The following is a 22,495-nucleotide window of genomic DNA, read 5'->3' as shown; positions in this document are numbered from 1 at the left end:
CAGCTAATAAAAGGAAAGCGGATGGGCAATCTTTCTCTCCCACTCTGTGTTTCCGGTGGTAGCATTGCCAACCATCCTCCCTTTGAACCCCTGGGACTTTGTAAAATACCATTTCGGAGGAGAACCATGGTAAACCCAAACATGAACATTAAATGGGTCTCACTCTGCAAAGCAATACAAGCCCTTGCACATACTGGCTTTAAATTAACAGCAAAAAAAATGTAAATTGTTAACCACTGCAGCTGGTACGCATTTCAGATTGAACATACAAATGAATATGGCTCGACAGCTCATAGACAATAGATTGATTCCATATGGAACTCAAGTCTTAGGGGAGGTAAAACAACAAAAAAGCTGCGAAAGTCCAGCTTCTCTCTGTAATCGACCACTCTCATTCCAGTCTGTCAAACTAGCCTCTCAGTTTCAATAAAATATTACCTCTGCTGTACCCAGTCCTCCTCAGGCTTGCCCAAAAATAGCAGTACTAGGTTTAAAGTCGTTATTAAATCAAACAGACACTGGCATTTCCTCTTAAACCTCAGCTGCTTGACGTTCAGTGCCACAGAAATCTTGAAGCAGAGTCGAGACTTCTCGTTCACAAAACTTATTGTGGTCAACCTCTCGACCTCAAACATCCCAAATGACCACGTTCACATGTCGAGTATAGGAGAAACAACGGGTTGATTACACACCGAGTCAAGTTTATACAAAACCCGGACACAAGTACCATATTGGTTTGTCAAGGGAAAAATGGCATGAAAACAAAGGTTGCGACAGGACTATGGATCAATGCACTGGCAGCCGAGGAGAGCCTTGACTGCTGATCCATCGTGGACATACAGGCTAGCTCCCAAAGAGCATCGAAATACCCAAGAATGCAAGACAAGTAAACAGGGAGAGAGACATATGAGGAACAAAGCGAGGAATATTGTCTCTAGTGCTTTTTGAGTCACGCTACTGGTACCCAATGTATCACCACATCAAGCGTTACAACTTGCCATAACAAGGCTAATACTTCTGGGATAAAAGCAGACTTTACAACGAAATCCCCTCATAATGAAGAGGAAAATGATCAAAGGGAAGCTGAAGTTTGTTATTTTAATCATGAGAGCAGAGCGATTTATACTGCCACCGTTTCCATGTGAAGCAACTATTTTGATCCCTTGTGTCTTTAGACAAGACGCTGCTCCAAATCAATAAATGCATCGGACATTTTCTTGTCTGCTTCTCAAATGACACCTTATGTCCTATTTAATGCTTTACCTTTGACCAAAGTCCTAGTGAAAAGTAGAGCACTATATAGGAAATAGGGTTCCATTTGGAACTAAGGCCTTGTCCTTTCCCCAAGAAATATGCCTATGGTTTATTTGGCCCGGTAATTCTCAAAAGGTCTTGTGCAGAGAATTACTTTTCAACTTTGCATTCTGGAAGACACCTGTAGTGGATTACAGCTGGAGCTGGCCTCTCAGAGACTCAAGAATAATTGTCTGGCTAATTCTCATTGGACGTACAGTTCAGCAGAACCTATTGTATGTATTCCCACCAAGTTGTCAGAACAGGTTAACGTCCCAAATGGCACCCTATTCCCTTCATAGTGCACTACTTTTGACCAGGACCCATAGGGGCTCTGTTCTAAAGAAACGCACTTAGGGAATAGGGCGCCATTTGAGACACATCCCTGTTCTGTCAGGTTGAGTTATCCATAAGTTGATTCTCACAGTGCTGTGAATAGCCACTATCCACATTGTGAGAATCCAACATCATTTAGGGACATTTTCATGTTTAATCCTGAGCTAACATTCCATTGGAGGGGGAAAAATTAAGTATTTGACTGCTGTTTCACCATTCAAAAACAACCTGATGTCTTCATCTCATCAACATTGCATTTTTCCTGGCTTCGCAGCCACTTCCAAGCCAGACTGCCAAAAGGCTGCCATGAATTACACACGCAAAAGACAATAATTACCCGTGTTCAATTACCGTTCCAAACAACGGTCAGTGGACGGATGAGACCGCTCTCTGCGGGAAAAAAAGGCCTTCATTTAAGTAGCCTATGAACAGCATACGCCATTAAAACCAAAATGTAACATTTGAATGTAACCAGCAGCAGAAGAAAGATGGCCGCTTCTCTAACACTGGTCAGAGGAGTCAGCGGAGCGGTGAGTCAGGGTGGAGCCGTGTAGGAGTAGCCTAGAAGTGGTCCACATCTGCTTTCAATAGGCAAGCAGTTTCAACCACCATCAGGTTTCTGGCAGCATACCTTTCACAGTGTTCACATGGAGACTCCCTCGCATGCTGCTCCCCCTATATTTTCCTACTGGCTCGTAATGATGTAATAATAGAATTCTTTAGGAGGATGAGTTCTACCCTTGGCAGGCCATTAAAATGACTGGGAGGCTGGGGAGAGAGGCGCTACATTGACCCGTGGCATGTCAGATGGCTGCCTCCATGTTGGTGGACATTCCTCGTCTTCAGAGGAGCATCCCCTCACATTAAGAACATGCCCCTTGAGCATGACAACAACAATGCCTGCCGGGAAGGTAAAAAAAACACGTACGGTCACCATCAGGAAGCACGACCAGCTGACCTCAAATGGGGACACAGACCTAGTTTGCGATGGACAACTGCACTGTCTACTGTAGAATATAGACAAGCACGACTATAGTACTTTTTCACTGCCAATGAACACATTACATTTTTTTATTTATATATTCTTTCAGGAGAGTCTGTAATTATGCCATATTAATAGTCCTGCAGCACCGCCCAATTACTTATTGTCCATGTCCCAAATGGCACCATACACACACACACACACCACACTGAACAAAGTATATACGCAACAACTTCAAAATATTTTACTGAGATACTGCTCATACAGTATAAGGAGAACAGTCAATTGAAATAAATTCATTAGCCACTTATCTATGGATTTCACATGACAGGGAATACAGATATGCATCTGTTGGTCACGGTAAGGGCGTGGATCACAAAACCGGTCAGTATCTGGTGTGACCACCAATTTGCCTCATGCAGAGCAACATCTCCTTCGCATCGAGTTGATCAGGCTGTTGATTGTGGCCAGTGGAATGTTGTCCCACTCTTCAAATGGCTGTGCGAAGTTGCTGGATGTAGGCAGAAACTGGAACACGCTGTCCTACATGTCAATCCAGAGCATCACAAACATGCTCAATGGATGACATGTTTGGTAAGTATGCAGGCCATGGCAGAACTGGGATATTTTCAGCTTCCAGGAATTGTGTACAGAACCTTGCGACATGGGACCGTGCATGATCATGCTGAAACACGAGGTGAGTGTGGCAGATGAACAGTATGACAACAGGCCTCAGAATCTGGTCAGGGTATCACTGTGCATTCAAATCGCCATTGATAAAGTTCAACTGTGTTCGTTGTCCGTAGTTTATGCATGCCCATAACATAATCCCACCATGGGGCACTCTGTTCACAACGTTGTCATAAGCAAACTGCTCGCACACGTCTGCCCGGTACAGTTGAAACCGGGATTCATCCATGAAGTGCACACTTCTCCATCGAAGGTGAGCATTTGCCCACTGAAGTTGATTACGACGCCGAACTGCAGTCAGGTCAAGACCATGTTGAGGACGATGAGCCCTCAGAGGAGCTTCCCGTGACGGTTTCTCACTGTTTGTGCAGAAATTCTTCGGTTGCGCAAACCCACAGTTTCATCAGCTGTCCGGGTGGCTGGTCTCAGACAATCCCGCAGGTGAAGAAGCCGAATGTGGAGGTCCTGGGCTGGTGTGGTTACACATGGTCTGCGGTTGGGAGGCCGGTTGGACATACTGCCATGACATTGAAGCGGATATTGGTAGAGGAATGAACATGCCAATTGCACGCTCCCTCAAAACTTAGCTGTTAAATTATGTTGACATGTTTTTTCTTTTGGCCAGATATTTGTTGGCCACTAGGACAGTTGAATGTACTTTATGCCTGGCCAGAGTCATATTTAGATCGATGCTTTGGGCCTGGCTATTGACCCAGAGTGTAATACCACGTCAACATAACTTGGCATTTGTGGCATTGCAATGTGTGACAGAAGTCCACATTTTAGATTGGCCTTTTATTATTGTCCCCAGCACAAGGTGCACCTGTGTCATGATCATGCTGTTTAATCAGCTTCTTGATATGCCACACCTGTCAGGTGGATGGAGAATCTTGGCAAAGCCGAAATGCTCATGGACAGGGATGTAAAACAAATTTGTGCACAAACTTAGAGAAATAAGCTTTTTGTGCATATGGAACATTTCTGGGATCTTTCATTTCAGCTCAAGAATCATGGGACCAACACTTCACATGTTGTGTTTATATTTTTGTTCAGTAAACAGTGCATTTGGAAAGTATTCAATCGCCACATTGTTACGTTACAGCCTTATTCTATAGTGGATTTTTTTTTTAATCCCCCTCCATCTACACACAATATCCCATATTGACAAAGCAAAAATGCTTTAGAAATTTTAGAAAAAGTCATTTTTTTTAAATAAAAAAATATTCAGACCCTTTTGCTCAGTACTTTGTTGACGCACTTTTGACAGTGATTACAGCCTCGAGTCTTCTTGGGTATGACGCTACAAGCTTGGCACACGTGAATTTGGGGAGTTTCTCCCATTCTCTGCAGATCCTCTCAAGCTCTGTCAGGTTGGATGGAGAGGGTCGCTGCACAACTATTTTCAGGTCTCTCCAGAGATGTTTGAGTCTGAGGTCTGGCTGGGAACCTCGAGGACATCGAGACATGTCCTGCAGCCACTCCTGTGATCACACCGACATCGCATTTTGGTACACCAGAATTACATTAATTTCCAATGAAACACTGCGTTTGCCTTGCAGAAGCAGTTGCAGTGCGTTCGGTGTGGTGCATACGTTGGATTTATAGAACGTATGCATCAAACTGGATGCATAGACGTCTTGACAGAAATGCTAACACTAGGTAAATGTTGAACTTTTGTTGCATATATATCCAGATGATGCTGCGTACTATTTTGCGCAATGACGCTGTCGGTGTATTCTAGGCAATTAGGGTCATTGTCCTGTTGGAAGGTGAACCTTCGCCCCAGTCTGAGGTCCTGTGTGATCTGGAGCAGGTTTTCATCAAGGATCTCGCTGTACTTTGCTCCGTTCAGCTTTCCTTTGACCCTGACTAGTCTCACAGTCCCTGCCCCTGAAAACCATCCCCACAGCATGCTGTTGCCACCACCATGCTTCACCGTAGGGATGGTGCCTGCTTTTCTCCAGATGTGATGCTTGGCATTCAGGCCAAAGAGATCAATCTTGGTTTCATCAGACCAGAGAATATTGTTTCTCATGGTCTGTGAGTCCCCAAGCGGGCTGTCATGTGCCTTTTATTGAGGAGTGGCTTCCGTCTGGCCAGAGATGCAGAGACTGTTGTCCTTCTGGAAGGTTCTCCCGTCTCCACAGAGGAACTCAGGAGCTCTGTCAGAGTGACCATCTGGTTCTTGGTCACCTCCCTGACCAAGGCCCTTCTCCCCCAATTTCGCAGTTTGGCCAGCTCAAGGAAGAGTCTTGTTGGTTCCAAACTACTTACGTTTAAGAACTGTGCCTCGACACAATCCTGTCTCAGAGCTCTACTTCGAACAAAGTGTGATTTGCATTGTTTAAGGCTTATAAATCAGTAAAGACAGCCTCTTCCAGGGTAATACGATACACGACCTCTCTATATTCAGCGAGTGGGCAGAATAAATCATGTCTAAACCAATTTGACGGGGCTAGAGCCTGAAAATAGAATTTAAAGTTTGGTATGGATAGTCCTCCTACGTCTTTCTCTCTTTGTAAGTTTATAAATGTTATTCAGGATGGCTTATCTTGACATATACATTTTTAAACTACACTACGCATTTTATCCCGTTAGCCAGAAGTGGGAACCATGGGAAGCATTTACCTACAGAAATGCAGCTGTGGCAATATATTTATTTTGATAATGGTTATTCTGCCGGTTAAAGCAACCGTTAGTTCATCTACTGAGGTCGGATTGAATTGATTTGAGTGTTCTGTTAAAGTTTCTGCAAATGGTTTTATCTAAGGAAAGAAATGTATCTACTCCCAAATTTCTAAAATTGGAAACAATTGGGAATCTATAAGTAGAGATGGAGTCCTCCATCAGAGTCTTAAGAGGCAGTAGGGCTGATTAATTTGATAAAACTTTGATGGCGCTGAATTTATCTATGACCTTTTTAATGCGTTTGGGAGCGATTGGGATACATTGTCTAGATATAGTAAAACATTGACTGCGTATAATGAGATGAAGTGGTCAGTATATTTTAGAGATATATAATACATCATTTCCTTAAATGTATGAATTGCCTGGGGCAAGGGTTCCACGGATAATAAAAATAACAAAGTAAAAATTGGATCGCCTTGTATGCTGCTTCTAGTGATTATGTTATAATGATAACAGGGGGATTTGCATAAACAGGAACATCTGCATCGAGATCAGTATCTGACCCCACAAATATCTTTACTTAGTGCCAGAGGAGCTACAACTTGCACCGTTCTGATAAAAGAGAAGTCAAGTTTCCCGCTACGTAACACAGAGCCATTGAAAAAGCTTCAATCTAGACGGGCAAAAGAAGGGGGACAGTGGTATTTATGGACGCACCATGACCTAGAGCACTGGGAAGGTTTCTTCTTCTTGGATCCTCAATGTCAAGAGTAAGTACTTAGTATGCATCCCAAATGGCACCCTATTCCATATATAGTGCACTCCATTTGACCAGAGCCCTACGGGTCCTGGTCAAAAGCAGTGGACTATATATGGAATATGGTGCCATTTGGGACACAGACGTAAGGAGAGGTGATGGATCTTTTCTTCAGTAGTGATGAATGCTGCCTGGGAGAGCAACAGAACAAAGTAACAAACTCCCTGACACATGACCTCCTCCTGGAAGCAGATAACCATATGTGCACACGATACCCTTGTTTGAAGGTCGTCTGTAAATCATAGATGGTGGGAGCCCGCTTTAATCTAACAGTGTGTGTGTGTGTGTGTGGGGCATTTGGCTGGCAGATGTCCAAAGTGTTCCATTCCATCGATACCAAAGAACCTAAAGTCTTAAGGTTGGTGCTGAACATTTCTACATACCACACAATATTTTTAAAGTCATTTCAAAATTCCTTCACCAAGATGCTCTCACTGCACACAAACATGCTTTAGCTCCCTCACAGTTTGAGGTACTACTGTACACCTCCACAAAAAGTAACAGTTGGAGAAATTCTGTGTTGTTGCAGAGCATCCAAGCAGAAGAGGAGCTGACTAGGTTCTGCTCCAGCGGCTCTGAAAAAAACAATACCTCAGGAAGCTGAAAGTCACAAGACTAAGATCTTTTAATCCCTATCAAGACGCATTCCATATATCTACTCTGTCTCAGCACCTGACCTGGGTTCAAATACTATTTCAATTCTTTCAATAACTTGAGCGTTTGGACTAGCCTGCTTGGAGTGACAGTTTTGGGAGCATTTTATAGCATTGAATAGTATTTGAACCCAGGTATCCTTACCACTGGACAGTCAGGCTGTACTGAATCAGACACCGCAATGCTGGCTCCCTCTTCCTCTGCTAACAAGCATCTCACCCTCATCACAAACGACCAATCCCAAAGGATAAGGAAGTGATGCATAAGGCGGGACTAGACTATCCTCATAGCAAAAATACACATCCATTTATTTCGATGTTGGATTTAGCGTTGGTTTAGTATCAACAGTAATGGAAATACAATGTGTTAGAATTGGAAAAAAAAAAGTGTTGTCCAAAATCTTGTTTACATAATCACTGTACGAAGGTTAAAATGCCAAGACTGTTACACATTATAGAAAGAGCTAGAGAATTAGAACTGAAGGTATTATTGTTGGTCCAACGTGCAGCACAGGAATGCAAAAGGTATGTGTTTAGAAACTATAAATAATACAGATTTATCCATACTGTCAATGTGCCAGAAGAGAAGTGACCCAGGCGAGTAGTCAGTCTGCAGAAACAATTTCCATTGTGTCAGTTTTATTTTTTAAATTAAAGATATTCAAGTTAGCTGTACTTACATTTAAAGTACTTTCAATATCAGTGGGTTATTATGCCCAGAATAAACCAATTTGAACCATATGAACCCATAGAATGACATATTAGGGTCGCTGTGTATGAACCTATATGATCGGTACTGTATCTAAAAACAGTGCTAAAATGGGTTTCTAACAGAACAGTTCCCCCAAACTGGACCTCTCAACTCCAACAGTTAGCTCCATTCTCTCAGGAAACAGCTCTAGACTTGGTTGCCAAAGGCTTTGCTATCAATGACCAGAATTGTTTGAGGCAGCCATTATCATGCCATCTCAATATTTTTGTGGGGGATTCAATAATGTGCTTCCTTACATTATGTCAGGGGTGTGTCATGACAACAGTCAGAAGTGTGTATCCTTTAACATGGGAATTACAGTAGGCGGGTGAGACATACTTGAATCTATGGTAACTTTCCCAAAATTCCCAGGTTTTCCAGAAATCCCAGCAACCCAACTTGGATCCTTATGAATTTTTCCCTATTCACATTTCATCCAACACAACTTGACTTTAAAGATCTTAAATACATTTCCAGACAAATTCAAATAAACCCATAGATTAGGACGACACAGGGTGGAGGGATGAGCTTCCTTTGCGAGTGAGCTACACACGTGGAGCACAACAGGGTGCTCTGTGGACCTGTGGTGCTCTGTGGTGTTAAACATCTGTGGCCACAGCTCAATGGATTCTGACCGAGCGTCTGAGCTGCAGTCACTGTCAGACAAAGTCAGTCCAGTTCTCCTCTAACTCCCTCAGCAGTCCCAGGCTTCTAGCTCCATGCTCCTGCAGCTTCCCTGGCTCCGGCTCCAGACTGCAGCGGCATTTATCATTTCAATTCCCTTTGCCTTACCCACTGTGTTTTAGGAGCACACCACAAGGGTTTGCGGGCGGCGAGAGTACCAAGAGCCATTTGAGAAGGGGGAAAAAAATCAACTAAAATGTGGAAGCTCATTGACAGCAACACAGGCAAAGATGGTATGTTAGAGAAGCCAGAGGAAGTTGAAGATAGGGGAGGTTTTTACATTCATACTGGATCTTGATCATGAGCACTGGTTTAAGTCCAGCCTGGTTTAGTTGAATCAACTTTGGAAACGGGTAGTTCAGATCCTGGATGCTGATTGGTTGATAGGCATTATTTATTGACTTTAAATTGTCGGCAAATGCCTGTTAACAGTTCCTTCCGAATTCTCTCCTTCTTGAAGACTTTACTGCAGGGATCATTAACTAGATTCAGCCGCGGGGCAAATGTTTCTTGAGCAGATGGTGGGGCTGCAAATTGACTGACTAAACAGATAGAATATTTGACTAAAACAATCGTTTCACAACTGGATTACATTTAAGGACATTGCCCTGCGTAGGGTGCCGTCTTTCGGATAGGACATTAAAGCGGGTGCCATTCAAAATCCCATGGCACTTATTGTAAGAGTAGGGGAGTTCACAGCGGTATCAAGGCTAAATTCCCAACCTGGCCACATTCCATCATGCCCACCTAATCGGCATATATCACTCCTCACCGGATGTGTGGTGAGCATTCTGGCACGAAAATGGTCACCGTGCATCCCTGAGGTGGGTGCTACACATTGATGGTGGATGAGGTAAGTTTCCCCCTACTATGTAAAAAGTGCTTAGCAGTTCCTCAGTTTGTAGAAAAGCGCTAAAAGCCAATCAATTATTATTTGTATACGATCACATACAGAATGTCTCTAATATGCATGGGAATACTTGAACAGATTTGAAAATCACTTGGAGCTGATTTCCTGGTGTTTTTCTATCTTATGTCCACAAAACATGGGGGTCCACCATACACATGGTTTTGGCCCGCGGGCCGCCAGTTGGGGAACCCCGCTTTCCTTTATAGTTTCATAAAGAGGATGCAATTTGGATTTTTACCATGAGCCCCAGAAATGACTCCATTACTTCACATCAGACTCAAAGCAGAGACAGGGAAGCCGAATGAAAACCATGTGTACGGTGGAGGTGAACTCAAAGCGACAGGAGCCTGCTTTCTGTAACACCAGTCTCATTAGTCACACATCCTTTCCAATCGAAGAGCGATCCCACACACAGCAGGGCCATAACACTGCCTTCATGTCGTTAAAACCGAACCATGGATTACAGTTTCTCCTGGCCCGTAGACTACTTTCAGGGTGAGGAACCATCGAACATCAAGTTGTAAAATTCTGAACTTCCCCTTTAAAGAAGACTCATTAGCATTTGAAGAGAGCAGTAAGGTAAACATAACCAAAGTATTGATTGCTGCCATACCTTATCAATTGCTTGCTTACAATGTAAGTGAACCAATGTCATTTATTTTGTGTGTGAACTATCCCTTTTACATGGAAAGCAGTGGGGAGACTTGACAGGAACTGAGACCGGGACATCTGAGGAGCAGAACCGACCCTTAGGTGAGTGTCAAAACATGACACGGGTACATGATGAAAAGGTTCCAAACACAGAGCAAAGCCACTGTAGAGAGTTTGTCTAGCTTAACTGACTGGCCATGCTGACGACATGTGCAGTGGACAGAGTAACATTTCAATCGTGCATTTTTTGGGGATAACAAATCAAAATCACAAAACCAATGACCTACACTCTGGAGATATAGTTAGGAAATAAAATGTATTGGAGAAATGCATTGTGGTCCTGTGTAGAGTTCGGCACTAGCACATCCAGGATAGTGGGTTCGAGTCGCACTGTGGCCACCAATATAAACATTTATGCCCACATGACTAAATTGCTTGGATAAAAGTGTTTGCTAAATGGCATAAATTATATTATTCTTCCTGACTAGCATTTCACCCATGATAAACCTCTAACTTAATCCCGATCAACATGGATCTCTTTTTTCCACATTTTTAAGTGTATTTTTAAAAAAAGCATAGCCTACCATCAATGATTTAAATGTTTGGTTAACTTCAAAACATATTGGGCAAAAATGTATTTTTAAGGATAACAAGTCACCATCCATTAATCATTTGGAAAATGGGAATTCAACAATCTTTGCCAAAAGGACCTTTGCGATAAATCAAGACCTGACAGTACAGTCTGCCAGCCTCAAGTACGTTGGGAAAAGCATTCTGAGACGGTCATTTTTTTTTGTAAAAAGCCTGGTTGCTCACCCATGACCACACTGGGTGAGCTGATAAATTGGACACGGATGCCCAATTCCAAATCAATCCCTACGCACGTGGAGATACGAAAAGATATTATAGGTGTTAGTGATATGGCAATATCTCCACCTTGCCCCTTGGATAGGCTAGGTGGAGTTTTCACCATATTGCTCATCTCCACAAGTGCATAGGGCGTAGGGGTCGATTTGGGATTGGGCCAAGTCCAAACAGACAGTGATACTCAGAGAGGGATGCCAAGGAGAGCTCAGTAAACAGCACAGTAGGAGCCTTGGGCATGCTAACAGGAGGTTAACAGGAGGTGGGGGGTCAACACAAGACCTTAACCCAAGGCAACAAAGTACACTTCAGCACCTCTACTCCAAACACAATGAAGGTTATACAACATGCTCAGCTCACACACTCGGGTGGGTTGAAAATAAACATATAACCGGTACAAAGTCAGGAGGGAGGGAAAAAAAGATACATTTTTCGTCCATTCCCAAATTGGATCCCTCTCCTACTTATGGCCCTAATCTTTCAATGTTTGCAGATATGGTGGAAGCTTTACCACTACACTGGTTATACCTATTCAGAAATGCTAACATCAAAGAAGATAGGACCAAGGGGAAGGGATACAGGGAGCGAATTGGGACAGGCTTTGAGAGAGCGATTCCTACCTTCCCATCAAGGCGTGCGGTCTCTCCTGGGCTGACCCGGGCATTGCGGGGTGGGAGAGTGAAGGTTGGAGACTCCGGACTTGGAGAACCTCGGCCTAATGTCAAGCTGGTCTTGGAGATCCGCGTTGTAGTCACAAGCTGCACATCCCCCATATTTCTGTAAAGGATAGATTTACTTTTTTGTAAATTGTTTTGATAATGCTCTTCACTTTTATAGGCCACATCCCTAATGGCATTCTATTCCATACGTAGTGAAGTACTTTTGACCAGGGTTCATAGGGGACTATAAAGGGAATAGGGACACAGCTAAAGGCTGTTTGGCTTCACATATTACAGATAAAATAGAAATATGTGATTCCTGTCTTTATATATTTTTCTCTTTAATCTAATCCACCATTTGGGGTGTATTTATTACGTCTCGCAACGTAAACCGTTAAAAGAACCAAACAGAGCAAACGGAATGAAAATGGGAAGGGACCTACCGGAATCTGTCCAATAGAAATGCTTGTTTTTGTTGCAAAATGTTCTCAGTTTGGAGTAAACGTTTCCTGTTGCAAGCGTACAAACCTCTTTGCAACAGAAACGGTATAATGAATACACCCTGGTGTCGAGCCAAATCAGTAGACCTTATCAACAATGAAAACAATTGTGAATCGATGGATGATTTTTAACAATCATTACTTTTGCAAGTTTTGAGCTTGTTATTCTTATACACCTAGTTTAGCTTTGGAAGGCCAAGCTGTAGAGGTAGTTAAGGAAATATTAGAAAATAACTGCAACTTCCTTTTCCTGACGATTTAGGGGAAATACCTCCCATGTTTATTTTCCAGAACAGGCTTGAACAGAAATGGCATTCTCAGACACCTTTTCAGCCCCTGACCACATTTCTGTGACAGAGTCAAAAGTCAAATTAAGAGCAAATAAGCAACCCCCCAAAAAATATTCAACAAAAAAATAATCCCCATATTTGACTACTCAAAGTTTTCTGGATCACAGTACGTGCTCAATCTAGCTCTAGCTGGCCAACATTTGCATCCCTGCGTATCTAATCTAAGTCATTAGAATAGCTAAATAAGGACAACACCCACATACTGTACTCAGTAGGTCCGACAGATGCCTTGGTCATTGTATATCCCATGTGTGGAATGTGTTAATCACCACCATGGTCTCAATAGAGGAGTTGGGACAAGTACACGTGTTTTTATCCTGCCTGTTTTGAGACGTTAGATGCCTAACGCTGGTATAAACACGGGGCCTTCAGTCTGCAGCCATATGGAGCTGCAGCCGGTGCCCCCTGAGGATGAACGAGAGTGGCACAGGGTAGAAAACCATGAATGTTACCTCCATGAGATGCCAGAAGGGCTTGTTGGACTACTCTCCAGCTTAACAACAAGTACTGGTGGTATTAAGCAAAAGGATTTGATGATTCACAACTACCAGTTCCACTGGGAAACAGGAAAGGCAGTCACACCTTTGAGCAGAGGATGAAAGCTCATGCCGCATTTAGTTCCATTAATCTGCTTCAAAAAAAAAACTTTGCAAAAAAACACTTATTGTACTCTACGGTTCAATGGCAGTGGCTTTCAAGCCTCAAACAAAGAACTTGAGCATAGCCTTTATTAGAATTTAATACAATTCATATCCCAAATCCACACAATGCCACGTAACATCACATGGGATTAATAATGATGTCAATACAGCTGTGTATTTGATGTGGCGTGTTGTAAAGCCCTCTTGCTCTTTCAGTGGTGTGAGAGCGGTGTCAGTTCAGGGTAACTGAGGGGCTTTGAAATGTGTTTTTGGTTGAGGCCCTGGTCAAAAGTAGTGAACTGTATAGGGAATAGGGTGCCATTTGGGACACAGCCTTTGCCATTGGGTTATTACCTCACAGACGTGGCATGACACACTCAAAACATGACATTGACATGCCCTGTCAGCAAACAAAAGCATCACAAGAAGGGGAAGGATTTAGCTTGAGCTCTGGGCAAACATGTTAGTGACATTAAATGAATCTAACAAAAGAAGCTTGATTGGCCCCAACGTCAATGCAGTCTATCTACAAAAAGTTCATGTATTATTACTCTGCAAGTATACTAACAAAAATATTTTAAAATGCAACATGTCAGTTCCATGTTTCATGAGCTGAAATAAAATATCCCCGAAATGTTCCAGACGCACAAAAAGTGTATTTCTCTCAAATTTTGTGCACAAATTTGTTTACATCCGTTAGTGAGCATTTCTCCTTTGCCAAGATAATACTTCCACCTGACAGGTGGCATATGAAGCTGATCAAACAGCACAATCCTTACACAGGTGCACCTTGTGCTGGGGACAATAAAAGGCCTTTCTAAAATATGCCGTCTTCTTTATCCCTAACAGAAACTCATTCTTCAATCCCAGGAGCCTCTTCAACATTATGTATTCTCAGAGGTTACCCAAAGTGGACCTTGTCGTTATATCTTTGGACGCCGATAAGGACTTTGACCAAGTTGAGTGGTCCTATCTATTCAAGGTCCGACAGAAATGTAATATTGGAGATGGGTTCACAAAATGGATCCAGCTTTTATATAGGAACCCCTGTGCGAGAATACCCACGTACCAAACTTTGTCACCACGATTTAACCTTTATATAGGGACAAAGCAAGGTTGTGCGCTGTTGCCTCTGCTTTTTGCTCTAATCATTGAACCTCTCGCTTAGGCGATATACGGCTATAATAGGATTTCACTATACACAGATGACATTCTCCTATACAGTGGCTTGCGAAAGTATTCACCCCCCTTGACATTTTTCCTATTTTGTAGTCTTACAACCTGGAATTAAAATGTCATATATTATTTTTATTTTATTTTTTTTGGGGGGGGGGGGGGGGGGTTGTATCATTTGATCAAGATATTTTTTATTGTGACAAGAAAATAAAACTTTACCGTGCATAACTATTCACCCCCCCCCCCCAAATCAATACTTTGTAGAGCCACCTTTTGGAGCAATTACAACAGCAAGTCTCTTGGGGTATGTCTCTATAAGCTTGGCACATCTAGCTGCTGGGACTTTTACCCCTTCTTCAAGGCAAAACTGCTCCAGCTCCTTCAAGTTGGATGGGTTCCGCTGGTGTACCACAGTCTTAGTCATACCACAGATTATCAATTGGATTGAGGTCTGGGCTTTGACTAGGCCATTGCAAGACATTTAAATGTTTCCCCTTAAACCACTCGAGTGTTGCTTTAGCAGTATGCTTAGGGTCATTGTCCTGCTGGAAGGTGAACCTCAAATCTCTGGAAGACAAACAGGTTTCCCTCAAATGTCCCTGTATTTAGCACTATCCATCATGTTGTAATGCAACAAAATAGGAAAAACTCAATGGGGGATGAATACTTTTGCAAGGCACTGCATGTAGTTACCAAACAATACCGCTCACTATTTAAAGAGAATTTCACCCCTCTGATGCAAAAACTCAAGACAAACACACAATTTAAGAACTCGCCCAATTTCATTGCTCAGAAGAATTAATGCCATTAAAATAGTCTTCCTACCACAACTTCTTTACCTAATCCAGAACATCCCAGTATTCATACCTAAATCCTTTCATTAAACTGGACTCAATTATCAATCCATTCATCTGGGATTATAAAACACAGGATAGGTAAAAACACCTCTGTAATTCCAAGATGGAAGTAGGATTGTTTCTCCCAAATGTTCTATTTTACTATTGGGCTGCTAACCTCTGTGCTGTTAGGTTTTTGCTGGATGATGCATTTCCGTCATCCAGTTGGCTTAGTATGGAGCGTGAGGATTGCCCCCAATTCTCTATTGGCACTGTGATTTTGTCACCTGTCAAGTTGATGTCACTTTATAGTGACAATGCTATTATACACAGCACGGTTCGAATCTGGAAGCAAATTAAAGTCTATTTTGACCTTACACCAATATCATTCCTGCTTCCTGTTGCCAGAATTCCCTCCTTTGCCCCCTCTAACACCTTAGAGCAATGGGGAGAACTAGAGATCAATACCATAGGGGATCTATATATAAATTCAGCAAAAACTTTTGTCCCTTTTTCTTCAGGACCCTGTCTTTCAAAGATAATTTGTAAAAATCCAAATAACTTTACAGATCTTCATTGTAAAGGGTTTAAACACCGTTTCCCATGCTTGTTCAATTAACCATAAACTATTAATGAACATGCACCTGTGGAACGGTCGTTAAGACACTAACAGCTTACAGACGGTAGGCAATTAAGGTCACAGTTATGAAAACTTAGGACACTAAAGAGGCCTTTCTACTGACTCTGAAAAACACCAAAAGAAAGATGCCCAGGGTCCCTGCTCATCTGCGTGAATGTGCCTTAGGCATGCTGCAAGACGGCATGAGGACTGCAGATGTGGCCAGGGCACTAAATTACAATGTCCGTAATGTGAGACGCCCAAGACAGCGCTACAAGGAGACAGGACGGACAGCTGATCGTCCTCACAGTGGCAGACCACATGTAACAACACCTGCACAGGATCGGTACATCCAAACATCACACCTGTGGGACAGGTGCAGGATGGCAACAACTGCCCGAGTTACACCAGGAACGCACAATCCCTCCATCAGTGCTCAGACTGTCCACAATAGGCTGAGAGATGCTGAACTGAGGACTTGTAGGCCTGTTGTAAGGCAGGTCCTCACCAGACATCACCGGCAACAACGTCGCCTATGGGCACAAACCCACCGTTGCTGGACCAGACAGGACTGGCAAAAAGGTTTCTTCACTGACGAGTCGCGGTTTTGTCTCACCAGGGGTGATGGTCGGATTCACGTTTGTCATTGAAGGAATGAACGTTACACCGAGGCCTGTACTCTGGAGCGGGATTGATTTGGAGGTGGAGGGTGCGTCATGGTCTGGGGCGGTGTTTCACAGCATCATCGGACTGAGATTGGCTGCAATAACAATAACAATTTCAACGCTGTGAATTACAGGGAAGACATCCTCCTCCCTCATGTGGTACCCTTCCTGCAGGCTCATCCTGACATGACCCTCCAGCATGACAATGCCACCAGCCATACTGCTCGTTCTGTGCGTGATTTCCTGCAAGACAGGAATGTCAGAGTTCTGCCATAGCCTGCGAAGAGCCCAGATCTCAATCCCATTGACCATGTCTGGGAACTGTTGGATCGGAGGGTGAAAGCTAGGGCCATTCCCCCCAGAAATGTCTGGGAACTTGCAGGTGCCTTGGCAGAAGAGTGGGGTAACATCTCACATCAATAACTGTCAAATCTGGTGCAGTCCATAAGGAGGAGATGCACTGCAGTACTTAATGACTTTGTTCAGGGAAACATTATTCCATTTCTGTTAGTCACATGTCTGTGGAACTTGTTCAGTTTAAGTCTCAGTTGTTGAATCTTATGTTCATAAAAATATTTACATGTTAAGTTTGCTGAAAGTAAATGCAGTTGACAGTGGGAGGACGTTTCTTTTTTGCAGAGTTTATAAAGATGCCATTTCTGCCCTGCAGTGGACAGACAATGACAGACTTCAATGATGACATCACCATGCGCCGTGTTGCATTAAAACATTCATGTCAACACAAAAATACATACTACATACTTTCTTAATGACTTAATGTTTATTGTATGTGCAACAGAAAGAGGGAGGGTAAACATAAAATCAGAGAGAAACCAACTCACTGTACTCTGTGTTGGGCTGCCTTTGCCGTAGGAGGGGCAGTGGAGGACCAAGGCCTGCCTCTGTTTAGGAAGCCTGATGCTTGCTCGTCGGAGGAATCACCACTGGCTACCCCTGGGGCTGGGTTTGTGAGCGTCCCTCCTTTTTTCTCCTGTTTGCATGGATAAAATTAGTTAAGGTAGGAACACATTTGTCTAAGGACAAACAGAGCTGCACATCTTCACATGGATTGAGAGTGATTGGTTCATTTGTTTATTGATTGAATTCATAAGTATAAAGTTGCTCCAGCCTGATTTTTTTTAAATGACCGATGATAAAACACAATAAATGCCCAAAGGCGTCCGATTTCCAATTTTGTCCTCTTTTTCCATTTGATTCTCAAAAGTCGATATTATGTTACTCTATTTAGCCTGTCAAATGATGGCTTACTTCCAAAAGAAGTCTGAGTCTTTGTTCAACTAACACAACATCACGTTAAACACACCTATCAAGGAAGAACACATGGTCTCGATTAAAAGTTAAATACTTTGTTTTATTCATTAGCTTCTCTTCAGTTGGAAATCAAAACGAAAACGAGGAGAAACTGATGCAAACAAAATTGGAGTATAACCTCAGGTGGAATCTAAACATGTGCTTGGTGAGGACTAGAGAATGAAAACAGTTGTGTTGCTTGTATTGACTTTCCATCAGCCACAGGAATTAACATAAATGGTTCCTGTCTGAGAAAACATTTAATTGACAGGATGTGCAAGGCCTATAATACCCAACAAAGTCCCTTTTTGCTGTATAAACCATCAAGACAGGGAAAAAAAACAACTGTTAGTTGTTATTCTGTACACAAATTTGACAAACAGTTCCCTCTAAGCATAGCACGAACATCAAAAGGTTGCCCTTAACTACAGAACTGTTGTTTTTCTGAATGCATTCTTCTGTCCGTGTCCCAAATGATCCATGGGCTCTGGTCAAAAGTAGTGTACTATATAGGGAATAGGGTGCCATTTGGGATGTATATTCTGTAATCCATCATCAGGATGCCATGTTGCTTGCCATCTATGAAATAATAACAGTGGGCCACTATCAGCAAAAACACAGCCAGACCTGTGTTTCATTAATTATTTATTGGAACACCAAGATAGGCACATTGGTGCTTTATCAGTGGACACATTGCAGAATGTATATTCAGTTTATTTGAGCTATGATGTTTTGCATGGCCTCGAGTCAGTCATGCTTCATACCTCACATTCGACATGGTCAAAGTAAGGTTCATACCCTTTAAAAACCAATATCAATAAAAAGAACCACGGCATAATAAAAAGCAGGCAAATAAAAATGCTTGCAATAGCTGATAGAAGACAAACCACTAAAAATGTATCACTGTTATTGCAAACCCACATAACCGTGGCTATTTCCATACATAAGACTATTTAACTGTGTTAACCCTTAACAACATGGGCCCAGGAGGCCCACAGGAATATTGGTTCCATCCAAAGTACTCCAATACCAATGCTCCTTTCATCTAAGGGTTAAGTCACATATGCATACCTGGAATACCTGGCTGGGAGAGATGTACTCTGACAATTTGGGGGACCGTTGCTAGCAATAAGCAAACACTTTTACATGGCCATGGGGTCATTCACCTTCACTCGAGGCCATTAGAGTGAGATAACCCACAGCACATAAGGTATACACATTCCAAATTATACCCTATTCCCTATGTAGTGCACTACTTTTGACCAGGCTCTGGGCAAAAGTAGAGCACTATATTGGGAATAGGGTGCCATTTGGGATGTACTTTGTTGAGAGGCGTGGGTTACTGGGTTGTTATTAGCCTTATCACAGTCCTGTCCTATGAGCTTCCTGATGCTATTGACAAGCAGTAGTATTGTCCATGTACATCATGGACCCAGTTTTTATTTATTTGTTATTCATTTTTTTATTAGATTTTTTATTCTCCTAACTCATGTTTCCCCCAGCTGTCAGTCAACAGTGTGTCACATTTACCAAAAGCTCCAAGTGTGACTCTACTCTGAGTAAGATTAGACATTGTGTTCATACACACGTTATCCAGTTTGGCCCCATCATTCTCCTTTCATTATGCCTTTTGTATTTAACTGCAGTCCCCTCCGTGTTGTACACCGGTTTGTCATCCTGGTGATTCATTGTGCGTCCCAAATGGCACCATATTCACTATATAGTGCACTACCTTTGACCAGGGCCCATGCCTCATAACAGTTTCAGTTGCCAACTGTGACTGTAGCCGAGTCATGTCATATCAAACCGTAATAAGTTCGTTTTCCATAAATATGTACTGTACTTTTGTTTATCCCGTGTGTAACTCTGTTTTTTTGTCGCACTGCTTTGCTTTATCTTGGCACGGTCGCAGTTGTAAATGAGAACTTGTTTTCAACTGGCATACCTGGTTAAATAAAAGGTGAAATAATGTGTTTGTTTTTTATCCACATGGGAAGATCACAGATTTCCTGCTTATTCCCTCCTGATTTCAGGATTCTTACAAATGGGATTTCTGGAAAACCTGGGAATTTTACATAACCTACTGTAACACCAACCAGCTCCATTGTTTGCCTATAGTCAGTGTCTGGACAGGGAAAAGTGCTGACCTAAGACTTCTGCTCCTACTCAAGACCGTCCTTAGGTTCTGGATGCCCAATAAAATAGCGTGAAGAGTGAAGATTACTATTAGTGTTACAGTATTAACTGGAATTCCTGTTCAATCACCTGTGTTTCATTACTTATGGCACTACTCATGTCCAACTGATTATGGATCAAGCTCATTAAGAAGAAATTCAACAGGGGCCTCCTGAGTGGCGCAGCGGTCTAACATGCTGACCAGACCGGACACGTCGCGTGCCTGTCTTAAAATAAATGTAGAAATCCATGCTATTCAATTATTGTGCATGCGCCAACGAGCGTCTGCGATGCCAAGGGCTAAATTAGAAGTCATTCCTATTTCTGACGCAAATCCTGCTGAAAATCCTGCCTCTCCCATCTCCTCATTGGTTTATAGAAGCAGGTACCCATGTGCCATCTCCTCATTGGTTATACCCACGTGGGTGATTGAAATAAAAAAAAATGCCGGTCGTCGTGGTAATACTATGAAAGTGTAGATGCCAATCACCATATAAGTTCAAAGATGAAAAAGCCTGGAACGAGGAGAGATGACTAGAAACGATTCAGTTGGCCGTTTTATGTGTGGATTAATTGTCAGAGTAGAGGACCTTGTGCATTTCAGGTAAAATAACAACTCAATGTTTATATCCCAGGACAAATTAGCTAGCAAGTGCAAGCTAACTAGCTAAATTGCCATACATGTTTAATGCTTTTCGAGCAGCCCGGTATCCATAAGACCCATGAGGAGACGCACAATCAGCCCAATGTCGTCCAGGTTAGGGGAGGGTTTGACCGGCTGGGTTGTCCTTGTATCATCGAGCTCTAGCATCTCCTGTGTCGTGCCGGGCGCATGCACGCTGACACTGTCACCAGGTGTACGGTGTTTCCTCCGACACATTGGTTCAGCTGCCTACCGGGTTAAGTGTGCATTGTGTCAAGAAGCAGTGCGGCTTGGCAGGGTTGTTTCGGAGGACGCACGGCTCTCGAGCTTCGCCTCACGAGTCTGTAGGGAGTTGCAGCGATGGGACATGACTTGAACTACCAACGGGATATGACGAAATTTGAGAAAACGGGGTAAAAACAAAAAACACCAATAAAATCCTACAACTCTAAAATTCCAAGAATAGAAGACTAGAAAATTAATAGAAAAAATTAATAGGCATCCTTTTCATTATAAACGGTCATTGTCGTCATTCATGTTGGTAAAGGAAATCAAATCCACTAGACTATATAATGGTTTAGAATGCGTCAGAGGCGGCAAAGCCGGGATGACTTACATCAGGCACTTCAATCCAATTAGATATTACGAAATTGGGGAGAAAGGGGGGGGTAAAATGTTATATATCTAGCTATATACCATTCAAAAGTTTGGGGTCACTTATAAATGTCCTTGTTATTGAAAGAAAAGCTTTTTTTTTGTCCATCAAATTAATTAGAAATACAGTGTAGACAATGTTAATGTTGTAAATGACGATTGTAGCTGAAAACGACTGATATTTAATGGAATATCTACATAGGCGTACCGAGGACCATTATCAGCAACCATCACTGCTGTGTTGCAATGGCACGTTGTGTTAGCTATTCCAAGTTTAAAATGTTTAAAGTCTAATAGATCATTACAAAACCCTTTTGCAATTATGTTAGCACAGCTGAAACTGTTGTCCTGATAAAAGAAGCAATAAAACTGTCATTTAGACTAGTATCTGGAGCATCAGCATTTGTGGGTTCAATTACAGGCTCAAAATGGACAGAAACAAAGAATGTTCTTCTGAAACTCGTCAGTCTATTCTTGTTTTGAGAAAAGGGTATTCCATGCGAGAAATTTCCAAGAAACTGAATATTTCATACAACGCTGTGTACTACTCCCTTCACAGAACAGCGCAAACTGGCCCTAACCAGAACAGCAAGAGGAGAGGGAGGCCCCGGTGCACAACTGAGCAAGAGGACAAGTACATTAGCGTCTAGTTTGAGAAACAGTTGCCTCACAAGTCCTCAACCTGGCAGCTTCATTAAATAGTTCCCGCAAAACACCAGTCTCAACGTGGACTTCGTGGCCAACGTGAGTAAGACATGTAAGTGTGTTAACCCTCGCAAGGCTGCCCGCCCAGACTGCATCCCTAGTTGAGTCCTCAGAGCATGAGCAGACGAGCTGGCTGGAGTGTTTACGGACACTTGTCCCCACTTGCTTCAAAATGTCCACCATTGCTTTCTTGGGTACCGGAACAAAGGTAGCTTAACTAACGAATATCACCCCTTAGCACTCAATTCTGTCATCATTAAGTGCTTTGAGAGGCTAGTTGAGGATCCAATCACCTCCACATT

The 22,495-nt window shown here is 42.6% G+C and overlaps 1 protein-coding gene across 2 annotated transcripts in view; it reads right to left on the bottom strand.

The window, feature by feature from the left end:
- Positions 1-22,495, bottom strand: part of LOC115139762 (myosin light chain kinase, smooth muscle-like) — an 83,944-nt gene that overhangs the window by 53,744 nt on the left and 7,705 nt on the right. For both annotated transcript variants that reach the window (XM_029677555.2, XM_029677640.2), the window contains exons 2-3: positions 17,548-17,696; positions 11,880-12,036 (exon numbers count right to left, since the gene is read on the bottom strand). In XM_029677555.2, the coding sequence (XP_029533415.2) occupies positions 11,880-12,032 (153 nt within the window). In that variant the 5' untranslated portion in view covers positions 12,033-12,036; positions 17,548-17,696. The remainder of the gene's footprint in view (positions 1-11,879; positions 12,037-17,547; positions 17,697-22,495) is intronic.

This window comes from Oncorhynchus nerka, linkage group LG1 (genome assembly GCF_034236695.1).
Source record: "Oncorhynchus nerka isolate Pitt River linkage group LG1, Oner_Uvic_2.0, whole genome shotgun sequence".
NCBI classification, from domain to species: Eukaryota; Metazoa; Chordata; class Actinopteri; order Salmoniformes; family Salmonidae; genus Oncorhynchus; species Oncorhynchus nerka.
The sequence above is the reverse complement of the archived record's forward strand: the minus strand, read 5'-3'. Positions and strand labels throughout refer to the sequence as shown.